The sequence below is a fragment of the Sus scrofa genome, chromosome 6 (assembly GCF_054392235.1).
Source record: "Sus scrofa isolate SSC_HxYL_T2T_F1_AM1 chromosome 6, Sscrofa_HxYL_maternal_Yorkshire_Landrace_v2.0, whole genome shotgun sequence".
In the NCBI taxonomy this organism is placed as follows: domain Eukaryota; kingdom Metazoa; phylum Chordata; class Mammalia; order Artiodactyla; family Suidae; genus Sus; species Sus scrofa.
The window spans coordinates 82,459,582-82,478,800 of NC_139388.1; the positions used below are offsets into that span (position 1 = coordinate 82,459,582).

At 42.8% G+C, this 19,219-nt stretch overlaps 1 protein-coding gene across 1 annotated transcript in view; it reads left to right on the forward strand.

Moving 5' to 3' along the window:
• Window positions 1-3,667: 3,667 nt before the first annotated feature.
• Window positions 3,668-19,219, forward strand: part of MICOS10 (mitochondrial contact site and cristae organizing system subunit 10) — a 34,336-nt gene continuing 18,784 nt past the window's right edge. Inside the window, exon 1 of the mRNA XM_005656034.3 lies at window positions 3,668-3,757. Within this exon, the coding sequence (XP_005656091.2) occupies window positions 3,694-3,757 (64 nt within the window). The 5' untranslated portion in view covers window positions 3,668-3,693. The remainder of the gene's footprint in view (window positions 3,758-19,219) is intronic.

Below are 19,219 nucleotides of genomic sequence, written 5' to 3' on the forward strand. Positions count from 1 at the left end.
GGAACTTCTACGTGCCATGGGTACAGCAAAGAAAAAGAAGAAGATGAGGATATTCCAGGATCATCTTGAATTTTCCCTGCTCGAGCCCCCAAGTCTTGGTCTTTTTTCTAGGGAGCCCTGAGTCCTTTTAGAAAAGAATGGTATTTAGAAAACAAGATCGGAGTTCCTGTTGTGGTGCAGTGGAAAGGAATCCAACTAGGAACCATGAGTTTGCAGGTTCAATCCATGGCCTCTCTCAGTGGGTTAAGAATCTGGCATTGTCATGAGCAGTGGTGTAGGTCGGAGACATGGCTTGGATCCTGCATTGCTGTGGCTGAGATGTAGGCCGGCTGCTGCAGCTCCAATTAGACCCCTTGCCTGGGAACCTCCATATGCCTCGGGTGCAGCGCTAAAAAGAAAAAGAAAAAGAAGACGACAAGATCTAGGCTCTAATTGCTACTAGTGTGTCATTGTTTCTAGGCCCTCTCAATAGATAGGATTGGGACACACACACACACACACACACACACACACTATAATGTCTATCTCTATTACATTATATACCGTGAGTTCATACTCAAGGAGTTTGTAACTTCATTCTCCAACACTGAGAAATCTATTTTTAATGATTTTGAATGTAACTAAGTTTACAAAGAGTACACTGCTGGTTTTGTTAGGTTTTTTTTTTTTTTTTTTTGTATTGCTGTTATTTATTTATTTATTTATTTGTTGGTCTTTTTACCTTTTCCGGGGCCACTCCCGCGGCATATGGAGGTTTCCAGGCTGGGGGTCCAATTGGAGCTGTAGCTGTCAGCCTATGCCAGAGCCACAGCAACTCAGGATCCGAGCCGCATCTGTGACCTACACCACAGCTCACGGCAATGCCAGATCCTTAACCCACTAAGCAAGGGCAGGGATGGAACCCGCAACCTCATGATTCCTAGTCGGATTCGTTAATCACTGAGCCATGACGGGAACTCCTATTTATTTACCTGTTTATTTATTTTTTGTTTTTTAAAAAAATATTCTTCAAGAAAATATTTTTCTTGGAGTTCCCTTGTGGCACAGTAGGTTAAGGATCTGGCATTGTCACTGCAGTTGCCCAGGTTATTGCTATGGCACAGGTTTGATCCCTGGCCCAGGAACTTCCACATGCTGAGGGCATGGCCAAAAAAAATTTTTTTCTTGCTTGTATTGGTCTTTGTTCTTCAAGAACTATACAAACTTCAGAGTTTTCATTTATTTTACTCATTCAGCCAAGATATATTTATCAAACACTATGTGTCAGATAATGTTCTACGGCTGCGGAATACAGCAATGAACAAAGCATTGTATTGGGAAAGGAACCATGGAAAGAGAGAATAATAGATACAAACTGTGAAAAAGCTGGGATCTGAACCCAGACAGCCTGGCTCCAGAATGCATGCTATACCATCTGCCTCTGATTGCTTTCATAATGTACTCTCTGCCTTCTATAAAAGTTTACAACTCTCTTGAATCCAATAAAAATGCCTCTGTCAGTTTCTGAATCTATACAATGCAAAGCCTTGTGCATCTTCCATATGACTTAACGTGTGTGAGACTTAGTTTCCAACTCTGAAAATGAAGATACTAATCTCAACCTGCTATGAGGATAAAATTATATGAGATGCCTGGTGGTATTTGTGACACACCACAGATATTTAGTGAAGTTAATTTCCCTTCTCTTTTTCAACACAAATACTACACTATAAACTTCTTCCAGAAAAGAGCCTTTTCCCCTCTAATTCAATTAATCGGTTGGTTAATCATTTATCTATTCATTCTTACATCCATTCAAAAAGCAGTTATCGGGAGTTTCCATTGTGGTGCAGCAGAAACAAATACGACTAGCATTCATGAGGATGAGGGTTCGATCCCTGGACTTGCTTAGTGGGTGGGGGATTTGGGATTGCCCTGAGCTTTGGTGAGGTCTCAGATGCAGCTCAGATGCTACATTGCTGTGGCTGTCTGTAGTGTAGGGCTCTGATTCGAGCCCTAGCCTGGGAACTTCCATGTGCCAATGGTGCAGCCCTAAAAAGGAAAAGAAAAAAGGCAGTTATTGAGGAGTTCCCTGGTGGCCTAGTGGTTAAGGATCTGGCATTGTCACTGCTGTGGCTCAGGTTTGATCCCTGGCCTGGGAATTTCCTTATGCTGTGGGCGTAGCCAAAAAAAAAAAAAAAAAAAAAAAAAGCTGTTATTGAATTGAGAGTCCAATATATACTAGGCTCTATGCTAGTCATCAGGGATATAGAAATGACATAGCCTCCATTCTCAAGGAGATCACAGTCACATCCAAGAGACACACAAACAACTGCAATACAATCTGATTTATAGCTCAGCTAGGAGTTGGATGAAGGGGGGTGGGGTAAGGGACAAAGTCTTCCTGAAAGAAGAGGCTCTAACACAGCAAGGATTAGTATAGCAGCTCTGCTGTTTAAGATGTCAGGAATAAATGAGTAAGTAAATGAATTCAATTCAGTTTAACAAATATTTCACAGAAGATCCTACTGTCCAAGGCACTGTGCTCTGAACTGGGTATGTGCAGATGAAGAAGGGGCAGCTCAGGCCTTTAGTGACCTCCTCGTTTTACAGGCAGATACAAATATCCATAAAAAGATGTCTCAATACAACATAGAAAATCCTATGGGGTAGTTGAGCACCTCTGACAGTAAGAAGATGGAGGTGAGCTCCCAGCTCTATTAGTGGATGAAGGAGAGGCTCTATGTTCTATTAGTACAGGCTTCCTAGAATGAACTCACTGAAGCTTGGATATAACCAGTAGATGAATGGGAGTCACTGACAGCTTCAAATCAGAGGCGTAATATGGTCAAATTTGCATTTGTTGATATGCGGGAGAATGCAAACGGGAAGAGAAAACTACAGTCAAAGATACTAGCAAACAGGCTGCATTATGAATAGGAAGATTTAGGTAGATGCGTGATCTGGAAATAGAATTTGACAATGTTTGCAGTTACTCAGGGAGAGTAATTATAGAGGATTGATGGAACCCAGAGAACTGACACACTCATCAGCTGGCAGAGAAAAAGCAGCCCTGGAAGGACCTCTAAAAAGGCGAGAAGTCAGAGGAGAATTAGCAAAGACTGGTATTCTGGGGGGTCAAAAGAATAAAGAGAAGTCGAAGACAAGCCAGGATGAAGCACGCAAGAACAGCTGTGTCCAAGGCTGTACAGAGGTCAAAACGCGTCCATGTGATTTGGCAATAGATGACATTTGCCAGAGCAATACCTGTGTTAGTGGGGAAGGCGGGAGTTCCACTGCAATAAGTGAGTAAATGACGGCGTAGAAAAAGTCAAGATGAGTAAGTAAATGAATGAATCCAACGCTGTGCCCTCACTTGCCCTGGGAACGTCCAAGGCCAACAATGGGAGCTGGTGTGTTGGAAGGGCCTTCCAGACAAGGGTCTGGATGTCGCCTAGGCAACCTGCTTCGCAACCCTTAGGTAGGCGCGGCCCCAAGGTCAGGGTCACCTCAGGCCTCCCAGCAACCCGTCACCTTGACTACCAACTGAAAAAAAAGCCGGAAAGTACGGAAGCAGTCAGAGCATCTCGCGATATCTGGCCCGCCGGCATCCGCCTTCCGGGCCTGGAAACGGCGGCCGGCTCTCGCGAGATTTGCCTTGGGTCTGAGCGCGGGGCCCGACCGTCCGGAAAGCTGGAGCTGCGGGTGGGGAACATGTCGGATTCAGAGCTCGGCAGGAAGTGGGACCGGTGCTTGGCGGATGCGGTCGTGAAGATAGGTAAGGGGTTCCTCGTCTCCGGTAGCCAAGCAGCCGGCCAAAGGCTCCGCTGACCCGGAGGGTGGAGGGGAAACCCCAAGAGAGGTCAGGCCGTCCGGCCTATTCTAGCCCCTCAGGTCAGGGCGAGCTGCCCAAGCCCGGGCGGGAGGTCACTCGGGCGGCGGGGGACGCGAGCCCGAGGAGCCTGGGCCGCCGCCCGAAGCGGGAGGGTTGGGGTTGCAGTCCCGAGGGAGTGGGGGTCAGATTGGCAGGTGGCAGGAGAATTGCGGAGCTCTGCGAGTTAAGACGGTATGTGGGACACAACCTTGAGCCAGTGGCTGGAAATTCTCCTCCCTGGTGTCACATCTCTCGCACCGGGCGTGCAGCCTGGTCAGGAGGCCACATTCCGGCCCAACTGAATCAAAAGTCGGAAGCATTTTAGAGATACTGCCAAGCCCTAACGTGAGTTGCTGTCATTTCCGATTTATAACCTGATTTATTGGCATCAGAGTAGTTTGGGGCCTGAAATCGGAGACTTAGTGACGGTGATCTGAAATGAGAATTACCTTGAAAGTAAGAGATTGGTCACTTTCCAGTCCTTAGTATGACTCGGGTAGCCTTTTAACACGTGCTCAGTGACGACACAAATTATGAAGTCATTGCATGGAGGGCAGGAGGAAAGAAGGAAAGAAACTCATTTGCTAAGTGCCAGACTGTGCTGGGTGTGCAGCTTAACTCATTATACAGGTCGTGAAAGTGAGAGTCAGCTGAAGGGCTTTGCCCAGGGACTAATCAATGGCAAAGTTGGGAATTTAACCCAGGCTTCCTGGCTTCAAATTCCATGCTCTTTCTTAGATACTGATTTTTATTATTTAAATTTGATATTCTTGTATGGAAATCCTAAGAGTATTTAAGAGAATTTGGAGTTCCTGTCGTGGCTCAGTGGTTAACGAACCTGACTAGTATTTATGAGGACCCCTGTTCGATCCCTGGCCTTGCTCAGTGGGTTAAGGATTCGGCATTGCCTGAGCTGTGATGTAGGTCACAGAGGCTGCTCGGTTCCTGCGTTGCTGTGGCTGTGGTGTAGGCTCGCAGCTACAGCTCCAATTGGACCCCTAGCCTGAGAACTTCCATATGCTACAGGTGTGGGTCTAAAAAGACAAAAAGGGGGGGGTATTTAAGAGAATTTAGGACTGTGCCCTTGAATGAAGAAGGTATTGGAAAAGAAATAAAATGGTAAGGTCCTTGAGAGCAGGGATGTTTGCTGGTTTATTCACTGCTGTATCCCCAGCCCCCCACCCCCCACCGCAAGAGTGCTTGATGAAAATTGTTGAGAATGAGTCAATAAATAAAGTAATTTATCACAGCTACCTCTTCATCCTCTTTACCAGCTGTGTGATTTGGGACAAATTATTTAACCTCTCTGAGCCTGTTTTTTTCATTTATAAATTGGCAATAATAATATTACCATCTTGGAGTTCCTGCTGTGGCACAGTGAGTTAGGAATCTGACTCTAGCATCTTGGGTCACTGCGGAGGGCCAGCTTGATCCCTGGCCCAGTGCAGTGGGTTAAAGGATCCTGCAGTTGCAGTATAGGTCGCTGGCCTGTGAAGAGTGAAGGACAGAAATATATACAAAATATACCATGCCTGGCACTTATATGTATTCAGTAAATGGTGGTAGTGATAATTTATTAATATTGTGCCACTGATGATCACTTGAGGCGGTGAGTAGTGTCACTGTCATTCGTGAGTGGGGCATCGCTGGGGGGGTGTATACAGGTCGAATAATTAAATGAAGATGCTGATCCAGAAGTATAGATAAAAATCAAAATGAATGATTCAGACTGTTTTTGCTGTAGAGCTATTATTATAAATCAGGTAAGTGGTGTTGTGGTTTGAGGTCATCCAGTAAGAGTTTGTGAGGTAAATGGGCCTTCGTCTGGGCTTTGGGTAATGACTTGGATGGTCAGGGAGGGTGGAAGAACCTGAGCATAGGCTGATTGAACCTGTATGGAGGAGGAAATTGAAGCTTGGAGAGGTTAAGTGGCTAGAAGTGGAGGAGCTGGGGTTAGAATCCAGACATTCTAATTTCAGTGCCCCCTACTCCCTAAAGAAGACTGGTTTGGGTGGAGTCACAATTGTGAAATATCTCAGAGAGATTCTACTTTATCTTGAAAGCTTTAGAGTTGTCTTTCTTTGGCTTTTTCACAGGCGGGCTGCATATTCAACAACTCTTTCTGCTCCCAGAGCTCATTAAGTCCAGGCTGGTGGGGAATCATGAGATGGTTTTAAGCAATAAATATGTATTGAGGTCTGGGCAAATAGAGACGCAGGAGGCCTTTCACTGCCCTCAACAGGGAACTGATGTGATGTCAATGGAATTTCGGTGTGATTGTTCTGGCAGTGTTTACAAACAAGGAGGCTAACAGCACTGTGAATGGGAGGTGCTGTCTGAGCTGTTAGACCGGAAGGGAATGGGTATGTTTGAGAAACTTCAGACATTTTCCCCCCCTTTATACAAGGGCGGTAGTAATACCCACCTCCTAGGCCAGCGCAGGCCAAGTACGTCCTAGGAACTCCGTAAATGCTGTTTTCTTGATCTCTCCAACTGGTTAGCTTTGCCTCATTTCATCTCTTTAAAGATGACTCCGAGGTTAGAACTTAGTTAAGGGGTGAGGTCATTGATCAGAATTTGGAAGTAAAGCAGGAGGGGTGTGCGTGTACCTCATTTACACTAAATTACACCTAATCATGCCAGGTGGGAGGAGCAAGACTGTAGTGAGGAAAAAGCTCATAATTTTGGTCGCTTTTCTGCTTACGTGGTTGCATTTGTTTGACAGTGATAATGAAGTTGAGAAGAGGGAGAAGCTGAGTTCAGGTTTTGAGGGTTTGACCCTTACGCAGTGGGCTTAGAGAAAGTGTATGAGAATGAAGTGTGTAAGGGTAGTTTGGGGAGGTTTCCATCTAAGAGGTATTTGAGAGGTATTTGAATGCTCTTTAGTGAGTGTGTCAGTTTTTATTCCTATGGTCAGCGAGCTTCTACACCTCCTTAAACCTCTCTGGCAGCTCGCTTTTCTGGTACTTCAGGATGGAGATGGGGACTCCGGCAATGGCAGCCTGCCATGAGGCAGGTGGAGGTTTTGTAGAAGATGCAGTCAGGGAGGAAGAGCCACCATGGGCCTCCAGCTGCAGGTCGACAGTCTCATATCCTCTGGCCTGAGGGAGACTGAAGGGAGGTCAAGGTGAATGCCTAGCTCCCTTTGTGAGCACTTTTCTGTTTCGTTGCCTTATTCTTAGTGTTTTCATTCTTTTCCCCTTGGTTTGCTGAAAAATGACTATTTTAATTGTTCTGCTTTAGCCTAGATACTGTACAGCTGAGTTAAAGAGGTCTCACAAGTATGTACTTTAGGCAGTAGTTCTTTAAACTATTCTTCAAGAATCTCTTACTCTGAAGCTTGAGTAATGTCTTAATAGAAAGTTTTCATGTGCTTTTGTTCGTAGGAAGAGCTGCATTTATCTGTAAATACCGCTCCTCCTCCCTTTGTTATCATTAAGAAGAGCTGTTTTTATTCCCCCTCAATTATGGTTTTAAAATATCCCTTTATTTGTGTGTGATATTGGGGTAGGTAGGTTCTAATGTGGTTTGACTTGATGGATTGAGCCCTTGAATCAACAAAACAAAACACTTGTCTCCCTGTAGTGGGCACAGTAGGCTGGTGTTCATTATACATCTCTCTCTTCTTTCAGTTCTTATTCTTTTCTTTTCCTTCTCCATTTTTTTACCCTTCTCTTTGGCCTCTATTTTCATTCCCGCCACTGCCTCCCTTTTGCATTGCTTAGTTCATTCCATAAGGTTTGAGTTTAGTGTCTTTTTTCGAAAATAACTCTTGGCATGTAAGAAGTTTTGAGGTGTCTTGGAGTTCCCGTCGTGGCTCAGCAGCAACGAATCTTACCAGTACCCACAAGGAAGCAGGTTCGATCCCTGCAATGGGTTAAGGATCTGGCATTGTTGTGATCTGTGGTATAGGTTGCAGACATGGCTCAGATCCTGCGTTGCTGTGGCTGTGGTGTAGGCCAGCGGCGACAGCTCCAATTGGACCCCTAGCCTGGGAACCTCCATATGCTGCAGATGTGGCCCTAAAAAGACAAAAAAAAAAAAAAAAGTTTTTAGTTGTCCTGTTTATTCCCTATCCCATCACTAGTTTTTCTTAATAGTTCCTATCATCACTTGGAATTTGTAGTTTCTTTCTCTCTCTTTCTCCCTTTCTTTTTTTCTTTCCTTCCTCTCTTCCTCCCTCCCTCCCTTCCTTCCTCTCTCTCTCCTTCTCCCTCCCTCCCTTCCATCCCATGATGTGCAGTGGCTTGATGTGGAATCTCAGTTCCTAGACCAGGGATTGAATCCAGGGCACAGCTGTAAAAGTGCCAGGTCCTAACCAGTAGACCACCAGGGAACTCCCCTGCAATTTATTTACTTCCTTTGTCCTTCCTCCGTAGAATATAATCTTGAGAACCAGAGGCTGTTTTGTTTACTGTTGACCTCCAGCCTCCAGCATAGAGGAGGCATTAATAATTACTGTTAAATGAATGACAGGTATTGCTGAGACTCTCATAGACTCTATTCTCTGCCCATGTTTGCTACTAACTGAGTGAATTAGCATTTAAGTTTGAAAAGTCCAAGTAAGGCAGATTTCATGTGAATTTGATCATATGTCCTTTACTCTTGGAACTTTTACCAACTTTTTATTTCATCTCAGCTTTTAAATTATTTTCAATAATCTTTTTGTTTGTTTGTTTTTTTAGAGCCACAGCATATAGAAGTTCCCAGGCTAGGGGTCAAACTGGAGCTGCAGTCACTGGCCTAAGCCACAGCAACAACACCAGATCTGAGCCACATCTTCGACCTACACCACAGCTCATGGCAACACCAAATCCTTAACCCTCTGAGTGAGACCAGGGATCGAACCTGCTTCCTCATGGATACTAGTTGGGTCTGTGACCACTGAGCTGTGATGGGAACTCCTCAATAATCTTAAAAATAAAGCAGTGTTAGAAATGTTTGGGGGTTGTCAACAAAGAAACATAAACCAGAGAGCACTTTTTTATTTAAACAAGTAGAAGGTGATGTTGGTTTAAGTGGTGGTGCCAAAGCCTTGTTGCAGGAAATTTAAAAGGAGTGAAGAACATTATATTTTATGAAGAGCATGTTCTGTTAGTTTTATGTGAATGCATCATTAATGGTTTTTGCTAATTTTGTGAATTTATTTTTAAGTTTTATCAGATATATCCATTGCTCTGGTTTTCTTTCCCACCCAGTTCAAGGGCTGTGCCATTTATTTTCCTTGTACATACTGAGTAGTTAGTTTTGTGTGTACCTGCATGAATAAGACACATGCTCTTTTCTCATTTTTTTTGGCTCACGCTTGTGGCATGTGGAAGTTCCCAGGCCAGGGATCACACCCGAGCCACAGCAGTGACAATGCTGAGACAGAGCGGGTGCCCTCACCTTGTGTTTGTCTGGACTGGATTGGAGGTTCTATCTATTTTCTGTTTCCCAGGGAAAATAAGATTTTAGGAGATGAGAAAATCACTGAGTTATGAGAATTTTGGAGGTCCTTCCCTGCACCTTGAGAATTTCTATGCCCCACAAGAGTGGGTCATGGAAGCATTGTCATTGCCCTCAGAGTCCTGAATGTAGAAAACCGGTGCTGGCAGGCTGTGACCTAATGGCCAATTTAATGTCTGTGTGGCAGAGGCCAGGGCCCCATATTTGCAGATTTTCTGGAGGAAGCTTCGAGGAAAATCTCATTCCAGTAGTTTGTGGATGTATTTGGAGGCCTTGGGAATCCTTAATGCGACTTGAAAACCTGTAAAGTTGGCTATGCCCCTTTTTTCCCCACATTCCATTCCCACTGCAAGACCAGAGTAAGGAATATCTAGTCTTTTTTTTTTTTTTTTTTTTTTTTGGCTTTTTAGGGCCACATTCTTGGCATATGGAAGTTCCCAGGCTAGGGGATGGATGAATCAGAGCTACAACTGCTGGCCTACGCCACAGCCACAGCCACGCAGGATCCAAGCCGCTTCTGTGACCTACACCACAGCTCACAGCAACTCTGGATCCCTGACCCACTGAGAGAGGCCAGGGATTGAACCCGCGTCGTCATGGATACTAGTTAGATTTATTTCCACAATGGAAACTCCAGGAATATTTGGTCGTAATCCATCTTTTGGCCAGGAAACCTAAAAGAGGGCAAGGAGTTGTTCCCACCATGGTGCAGCAGGTTATGACCCGGCGTTGCCGCCTTTGCCTCAGCTGTGGCGTAGTGACTGTGGCTTGAATTCGATCCCTGGCCCAGGAACTTCCCTAAGCTGTGGGTGCAGTCAAAAAAATAAAAGAGGGGAAGGAGAAATCATGGTTGAGGGGAGGGGTTGCCCAAGGCTGTGATACTTTCCTGAAAAAGGCTGTCCTTGCAAGCCACATGTGTTAAGCACAAGGGAAAATGCAAGCTATGGACATTTGTAAGCAGCCCCTAGAATGTATTCTGCTCAGTGGACTGTGGAAGCATTCACATGCCTTTTCTTTTGACTAATTTTTTGCATTAAAAATAAATGTACCAGGGAGTTCCCGTCGTGGCTCAGTGGTTAACGAATCCGACGAGGAACCATAAGGTGGCGGGTTTGATCCCTGGCCTCGCTCAGTGGGTTAATGATCCAGCATTGCCGTGAGCTGTGGTGTAGGTCACAGATGCAGCTCGGATCCTGCATTACTGTGGCTGTGGCATAGACTGGCAGCTACAGCTCCAATTAGACCCCTAGCCTGGGAACTCCATATGCCGCAGGTGTGGCCCTAGAAAAGGCAAAAAAGACAAAAACAAACAAATAAATAAATGTACTAATAAGTACTTCTCTGTGCCTCAGTTTCCTCAACTATAAAATGGTAGTTGTTAAAAGTAAGGATAGAATGAGATAATCTCTGTAGAGCAGTTAGTACATTACCTGTACTTGATAAATACCGGCCACAGGCATGCGAATGTAGGATGGCAATCATAAGTTAAAATAATTAACACGTTTGTTCTGATTAGGGCCGTCGTGGGGGGTGGAAGTCCAGTTTGCATCTGTAATAGTTGTCCTTACTGTGTGCTTCCCCAAGCAGTTTAACAGCAGGCCTTGTGAAAAAGCCTGGAGAGTGCACAGACGAATGGGGACTGACCCCACCCTTGAGGGGCTTACCTTCTTGAGGAATGTCAAAAGGAGGTGGCGACATTGAAGTTCCATTTTACAGAATATGTAGGTGTTTTAATAGGTGGAAGTCTGCACTTCGGGCCTCAGAAATTGTCAAGGCAGTGTCCTAGAAGAGAGAGACTTGACTTTCTCTGATGGGGAATGATGGTAGTGACTGCTGTTTATTGCGCACTCACCAGGTGCGGGACACTGCTAAGCACGGTACATTATCTCTTTTAATTCTCATAGTCTTGGGGGTATTTTCCCCTCGTTTTTAAAAATTGTTTTAAAATACATATAACAATGGACTTCCTGCTGTGGCACAGTGGGTTAAGGATCCAGTTGTCTCTGCAGTGGCTTGGGTCACTACTGAAATGTGGGTTTGATTCCTGGCCTGGCACAGTGGATTAAGGAACCAACGTTGCTGCAGCTGTGGCATAGGCCACAGTTGCATCTTGGATTCCGTCCCTGACCCAGGAACTTCCATATGCTGTGGGTGTGGCAAATAAATAAATAAATTACATACGGCAAAATTTGCCATCTTGGTTGAGGGGGATAGTTTGGGATTAACATATACACATTACTGTCTATAAAGTAGATTAACAGGGAGCTACTGTATAGCACAGGAATATCTCCTAATAGCCTGTACTGGAAAAGAGTCTGAAACAGAATAAATGTATGTGTGTGTGTAACTGAATCACTTTGCTGTACACCTGAAACTAACACAATGTTGTAAATCAACTGTACATCAATAAAAATTTTTTCGTAAAATTTAAATTTTACCATCTTAACTACCTTTTTAAGTGTACTGTTAAGTGATATTAAATATGTTCATATTGTTTTGCAGTCATTATGAGTCATATCTCCATAACTCATCTTTTAAAACTGAAATTCTGTACCCAGTTAACAGTAGCTCTCCATTCCCTCCCCTCTCCCAGCCCCTGGCAACCACCATTTTACTTTTTGTCTGTGATTTTGACTGCTCTGAAGTACGTCATATAAGTGGAATCATACAGTATTTGTCTTTTTGAGATTGGCTTATCTCACTTTGCATTATGTCTTCAGGGTTTATTCTTGTTGTAGTATATGTCAGAATTTCCTTCCTTTTTGTGGGGTGGGGGGGCTGCACCTGCAACATGAGGAAATTCCCAGGCCAGGGATCAAACCTGTGCCACAGCTGTAACCAGAGCTACATCAGTAACAGTGCTGGATCCTTAACCTGCTGAGCCCCGAGGGAACTCCAGAATTTCCTCCCTTTTTAAAGCTGAATATTCCATAATGTATTTATACATTGAGCAATGTACATAATGTAATTTGTACATTCACCTGTTGATGGACAGTTGGGTTGCTTCTGCATTTTAACTATTGCGAATAATGCTGCGGTGAACATGGTTATACAGCTATCTCTTGGAGACCCTGCTTTCAGTTTTTGGATATACACCTAGAAGTAGTTTTGTTACATAATATGGCAGTTCTATTTTGAACTTTTTTCTTTTTCTTTTTAGGGCTGCGCCTGCAGCGTAGGGAGGTTCCCAGGCTAGGGGTCAAATCACAGCTACAGCTGCCGGCCCACACCACAGCTGCAGCAACATGGAATCCAAGCTGTGTCTTCGACCTACACCACAGCTCACGGCAATGCCAGATCCCTGACACACTGAGCGAGGCCAGGGATCGAACACGCATCCTGCTTATGGATCCTAGTCAGGTTCAGTAACTGCTGGGAAGCCACGATAGGAACTCCCTATTTTGAACTTTTTGAGAATCTGTCATTCTCTTTTCCACAGCGGCCAGACCATTTAACATTCCTAACAATACTGCACAAGAGTCCCAGTTTCTTTATATTTTCACCAACACTTGTTTTCTTTTCTTTTTTTTTAATTTATAGTGGCCATCCTGATCGGTGTAAGGTAGTATCTAGCTGTAGCTTTGATTTCCATTTCTCTAATCATCAGCAATATTGAGCATTTCTTCAAATGCCTATCGGCCATTGATATCTCTTCTTTGGAGAAATGTCTGTTCAAGTCCTTTGTCCACCTTTGAATTGCTTCTGTTGTTGCATTTTAGGATTCTCTATATATTCTTGTTAGTAATCCCTTATAGGTCTATGATTTGCAAGTATTTTCTTTCATGTATGTGGCATGCTTTTTTACCCTGCTGATATTATCTCTTTGGGGGTGGGGTGCCCATGGCATGTGGAAGTTCTCAGGCCTGAGATGGAACCCATGCCAGAGCAGTGACCCAAGCTGATTTAGTGAAAATGCTGGACCCTTAACCCACTGGCACCACAAGAAAATTCCCAATATTTTGATACTTAGAATTTTAAAATTTTCACCAAGTCCAGTTTGTCAAATTTTTGTTTTTGTTGACTATGCCTTTGGTGTCTGAGCTGTGAAAAAACTCCCTGTTTTCTCCTCTCCTCTCATACTCACAGTACTTCTGACATCAGATGTATGGGTTTTCTACCCCAAGCTATTCTCTGAAGCCAGCTAGGTGTTCCATAACTCAGTTCAGTTCCGACACTAACTGGAGATGGCTCAGTCCCCATGGGTTAAGGGCTCAGACCCGTTAGACTCCCACTCCAGATGCCAGTCACAAGTCCAGATAGTTAGTTGTGCTTCTGACTGACTGGCTGTGAATCAGACGTTCCCATGACTTCCTCCCAGGGTTCAATAATTTGTTAGAGTGGCTCACAGAACTCTGGAAAACAGTTTACTTACTAGATTACCAGTTTATTATCAAGGATGCTAAAAAATATGGATGAACAGCCAGGTGAAGAGATATATTTAACAAGGTCCCAAAGGGTTCCAAGTGCAGGAGCTTCCTTTTCTGTGGATTTGGGGTGAACCTCCCTCCCAGCATGGAGGCTCTCAGAACCCCGTACTTTGGGGATTTTTATGAAGCTTCATTACACGGGCATGATTAATCGTTCACTCAATTTCCAGTCCCTCTCCTCTTCTTGGAGGATGGGGAGATGGGGGTGAAAATTCCAAGCATGGTTTGGTCTTTATGGTGACCAGTGCTCCCCCTGAAGCTTTCCAGGAGCCCATCAAGAGTTGCCTCATTAGAGCAAAAGACATGCCTGTCACCCAGGAAATTCTAAGGGACCTAGGAGCTCTGTGCCAGACCTGGAGGCAGAGACCGATGTTTATATTTTTCCTGTGAGTTCATGTGCAAGAGATCATTGGCAAATTCAGTGTTCTGATACTTTTGCCCTGTATTTTCTTTAAGAGTTTTTTTTTTGCCTTTTGTCTTTTGTCCTTTTAGGGCTGCATCCACATGGAGGTTCCCAGGCCAGGGGTCTAATCAGAGCTACAGCTGCTGGCCTGTGCCACAGCCACAGCAACGCCAGATCTGAGCCGTGTCTTTGACCTACACCACAGCTCATGGCAGTGCCAGATCCTTAACCCACTGAGCAAGGCCAGAGATCGAACCCACAACCTCATGGTTCCTAGTCAGATTCGTTTCCGCTGTGCCCCAACAGGAAATACTTCTTTAAGAGTCTTATAGGTTTTTGATTCACATCAAGTTAATTTTTGTATATAGTATCAGATAAGTGCTCAATTTCATTTTTTTTTTGCATGTGGATATCCAATTTTCCTAGGACCATTTGTTGAAAAGATAGGCCTTTCCCCACTGAATGGTCTTGGCACCCTTGTAAAAAACCATTTGACTGTAAATGCAAGGGTTTATTTCTGGGCTCTCTCTTCTATTGATCTATATATCTGTCTTTATGCCAGTACTATACTGTTTTGATAATTGTAGCTTTGTAGTAAGTTTTGAAATCAGGAACTGTGTCTCCACATTTGTTCTTTTTTCAAGATTATTTTTTATGGCTGCACCCATAGCATATGGAAATTCTTGGGCCAGAGATTGAATCTGAGCCGCAGCTGTGGCAACTCTGGATCCTTTAACCCCCTGTGCTGGGCTGGGGATCAAACCTGCGCTTCTGCAGTGACCTGTGCTGTTGCAGTAGGATTCTTAACCCATTGTGCCGCAGCAGGAACTCCTTTTTCAAGATTCTTTTGGCTTTTCAGGGTCTCTTGAGATTCCATATGAATTTTAGAATGGATTTTCTATATCTGCAGAAAACCGTAGGATTTTGATAGGGATTGCATTGAATCTGTAGATTGCTTTGGGTGGTATCTGCTGGTAAATAATATTCTGTGGTATGGATGTACCACATTTTGTTTATCCATTTATCAGTTGATGGACATTTAGGTTGTTTATACCCTTGGGCTATGATGAATAGTGGTGCTGTGACCAAGGATACAAGTTTTCATGTGGACATGTTTTCATTTCTCTTGGATATGTACCTAGAATGACGTGGTTGAAAGATCACTAAAGTAGCATGAATTGGAAAAGGCTGAGGATAGGTTAGTATATTTTGCAAAGTCATGCCAAAGGTGAAATGATCAGCTTAGAGGAAACCAGAACTAAGATGGCAGAGTGAGTGGAGATGGATGGAATGGTGATAGTGCAGTAGTTACATTTACAGAACTTGAAATGCAGGGGTTGTTAGGGTGTTGTCAAGCCTGTGTGATGGAGAGCGGAGTTGGGGTTGACAGGAGAGGCAGGAGGGGGCCCAGGTCACATGATGCAGTTTATTAATTTCTGGTGTGTCCTGAGGTTTGTCACTGGTTATATGCAGTTTCGTCAGCAGAGAGGAAAGTTATTTCTTTACCATACTAGGTTCATCATTATGAAAAGAAAGGGTTTGGCCATGTTCCTTCTTTGTTAAGAAAGTAGGACAGTAAAAAATTTAGCAGCTGACCTACCTTAGAATTAACCAGCAGGTTTTGTGTGTTCATTTGATAATCAAGTGCAGTTAAATTGATTAAGACCATTTTAATGTTTAAAAAAATACTGAAAGAGGCCATTGAATAGTCATGGAAAGGAAAGCAAATTATTGTTTCCCTTTAAGTATCAGTTCATCTGATAAATGTGGGTTACCACAAAGCATTGGTGGCTCACCAAAAATTGCCTTTCGTAGCCTGTGTTTGCAAACTGATACCTCTCCATTTCATGGAGTGATATCAATTAGGCTAAACTAAAATACTTCAAAGGCTTTTGGTTGTTTATAGGTTTGGATTTCAAATTAGTACATGTTAATTGTTGAATTACCAGCCATATTTTGTTTGTTATATGTATTTCTAAACAATGTTTGGGAGCAGAAATACTTTTTCCATTTGCAGCAGCAGTATGAATAATGGAACATTGCGATCTTGCTAGAGGAGCGTTTTCTGTTAGTGTTGTAGAATAATGTAATGAGGCACTCTCTGGAACTTGAAAACATATTTAAATTTTTGTGCTGGCTGTGGTTTTATGCTTTCCTAAAATGTGGCCTGAAACAGTTTATTAGTAAATATGCTGAATTGCTTTTTCTGGCAAGTGTATTTCAGATTTGAATCCAAGTAAAAATACAAATATTTACTTTAAAAAGTTGTTTGGTGTGGTAATATTTTTACCACGGCCATTGACCCACTAGTGAAATGTTAGGGCATTGCTAGATTGAATCCTGTTTATTTAAAGGTCTAAAGAGGGAAAGAGAGAGGAAGCTAACATTACTGAATGTGTGTTATGTGCCACCGTATTTGGCACACTAATACATTATCCCCATTTTTCTCTCCTAGCAATTCAGTGAGGAAGTTTATATTGTCACTGTTTTTCCAGCAAGAAAAATAATGCTCAAAGATACTTGTAGAAATTAAGAAATTAATTAAAAAATCTATATGAAAGTGTAAACAATCCAGAACAGATAGAATTTTTTAAAAGAAAAACTAAGTTGGAAGACTGACATTACCTGATTTCAAGACTTATTGTGAGGCTGCAGTAAACAAGACACTGTGGTGTTGGAAAAGGGAAACACATGTAAATTGGTGAGATTGGCTAGTGTCTAGAAGTAGACCCATAAATATATGGTCAATTCATTTTTGACAGAGATGCCAAGGGAGTTTAATGGAAAAAGGAAAATCTTTTCAACAAATTGTGCTAAAATAACTGGGATCCATATATAGAAAAAAACCTCATTATGACACATAAAAATTAAATTGAAAGGATCACAGACCTACATGTGAAAGCTAAAACTATAGAATATGTAAAAGAAAATGTAGGAGAAAAAAATCTTTGTAACTTTGAGTTCAGAAAGATTTCTTAGGTCACAAAAAAGCAAAATCACAAAGGAAAAAATTGATACACTGGATTTGATGAAAATTTAAAAGTTGCTTTTTGAAAGACACCATTAAGAGAACAAAAAGACAAGCCCCAGAATGGGAGAGAATATTTGCAATTCATATATCTGATAAAGGGCTTGTTTCCAGAATAAAGAGTTCTTAAATTCCATCACAAGAAGATAGTCCATATAAGAAAATTGGTAAAATGTTTGAAAATATTCTTTACAAAAGAAGGTGTACTGATGGCAAATAGGAGCATGAAAAGATGTTCAACATCAATGGATATTGGGGAAGTTAAAATTAAAATCATAACGAGATACCCCTACACACCCATTACACTTATTGAAAAGACTGATGCCACTGAGGTTGACTAGGATGTGGAACAGCTGGAATTCTTATACACTGTTAATAGGAATGTGTAATGGCACATTCATTTCGTAGAACTGTTTGGTAGTTTCTTACAAAGTTAAACATACCATCTACTCATTCTACTCCTAGTTATTTATTTGCCCAAGAGAAATGAAAAAATGTTCACAAAAAGTCTTTATATGAATGTTCATAGCAGCTTTATTCATAAGGCCCCATACTGGGGAAAACCCAGATGTCCGTTAACAGGTGAATGGTAAACAGATGTGTACTATTATCCATAGAAGGGAACAGTCAGTAATAAAAAGTAACAAGTGGAGTTCCTGTGGTGGCCCAGTGGGTAGAGAACCCAACTAGTATCCATGAGGTTTTGGGTTCGATCTTTGGCCTTGCTCAGTAGTTTAATGATCCAGTATTGCCATGATCTGTGGTGTAAGTTGCAGATGCGGCTTGATCTGGTGTGGCTGTGGCATAGGCCGGCAGCTGCAGCTTTGATTTGATCCCAGGAAGTTCCTAGCCTAGGAACTTCCATATGCCACAGTGTGGCCCTGAAAAGCAAAAAAAAAAAACAACATATATATATATATTTCAAAATCATTCTGTTGAAAGAAGCTAGACACAAGAGTACATTCTGTATGATCCCATTTATATATAAATTATAGAAAATGCAAACCAATCTGTAATGACAAAGTAGATAAGTGGTTGCCTGTGGCAAAGAGTGGAGAGAAGGATGGATTGCAGAAGGACATAAGGAAACCTTAGGAAGGTGATAGCCATACTCTTTCTTGATTGTGTGCTGGTAGTTTCCCAGGAGTATACATCTTCCAAACTCATTGAATTATACACTTCAACAGGGTACGGTTTATTCTGCACAAGTTATATCTCAAAAAGTTATTTAAGGAATTCTCATCATGGCACAGCAGGAACGAATCCTAATAGGAACCATGAGGTTGCTGGTTTGATCCCTGGCCTTGCTCACTGGGTTAAGGATCTGGCGTTGTTGTGAGCTGTGGCTTAGGCCGGCAGCTGTAGCTCCAATTCGACCCCTAGCCTGGGAATCTCCTTGTGCTGCAGGTGCAGCCCTAAAAAGCAAAAAAAAAAAAAAAAAGTTATTTAAGGGAGTTCCCTTGTGGTGCAGCAGGTTAAGGATCTGGTATTGTCACTGTGGTTGCTCGGGTAATTGCTCTGGTGTGGCTTTAATCCCTGGCCCAGGAACTTCCACACGCTATGGATATGGCAAAAAAAAAAAAAAAAAAAAAAAAAAGGCTATTTAAATACAAGAAGATGAAACATGAAATGAAAAAAATATGAAATATACCAGTATTGGTGAGGATATAAGCAACCAGAACCCTCAGACTCAATTGAGGGAGCATGAATCAATGTCACCACTTTGGAAAACTAGTAGTATCTACTAACTTTAGGTATACCTTGTGACAAAGCAATTCCATGCCTAGATATATACCCAGCAGACATGCATATGTGTGTTCACCAAATTACTGACACTTGAATGTTGACAGAACCCTATTTATATAGCATTGATTGGAAAGTACCCAATGCCCATCAACAGAATGGATAAGTAGGAGTTTCCATCGTGGAGCAGTGGAAGTGAATCCGATTAGGAACCATGAGGTTGCGGGCTCAATCCCTGGCCTCCCTCAGTGGGTTAAGGATCCAGCATTGTTGTGAGCCATGGTATAGGTCGCAGACACGTCTCGGATCCCGCATTG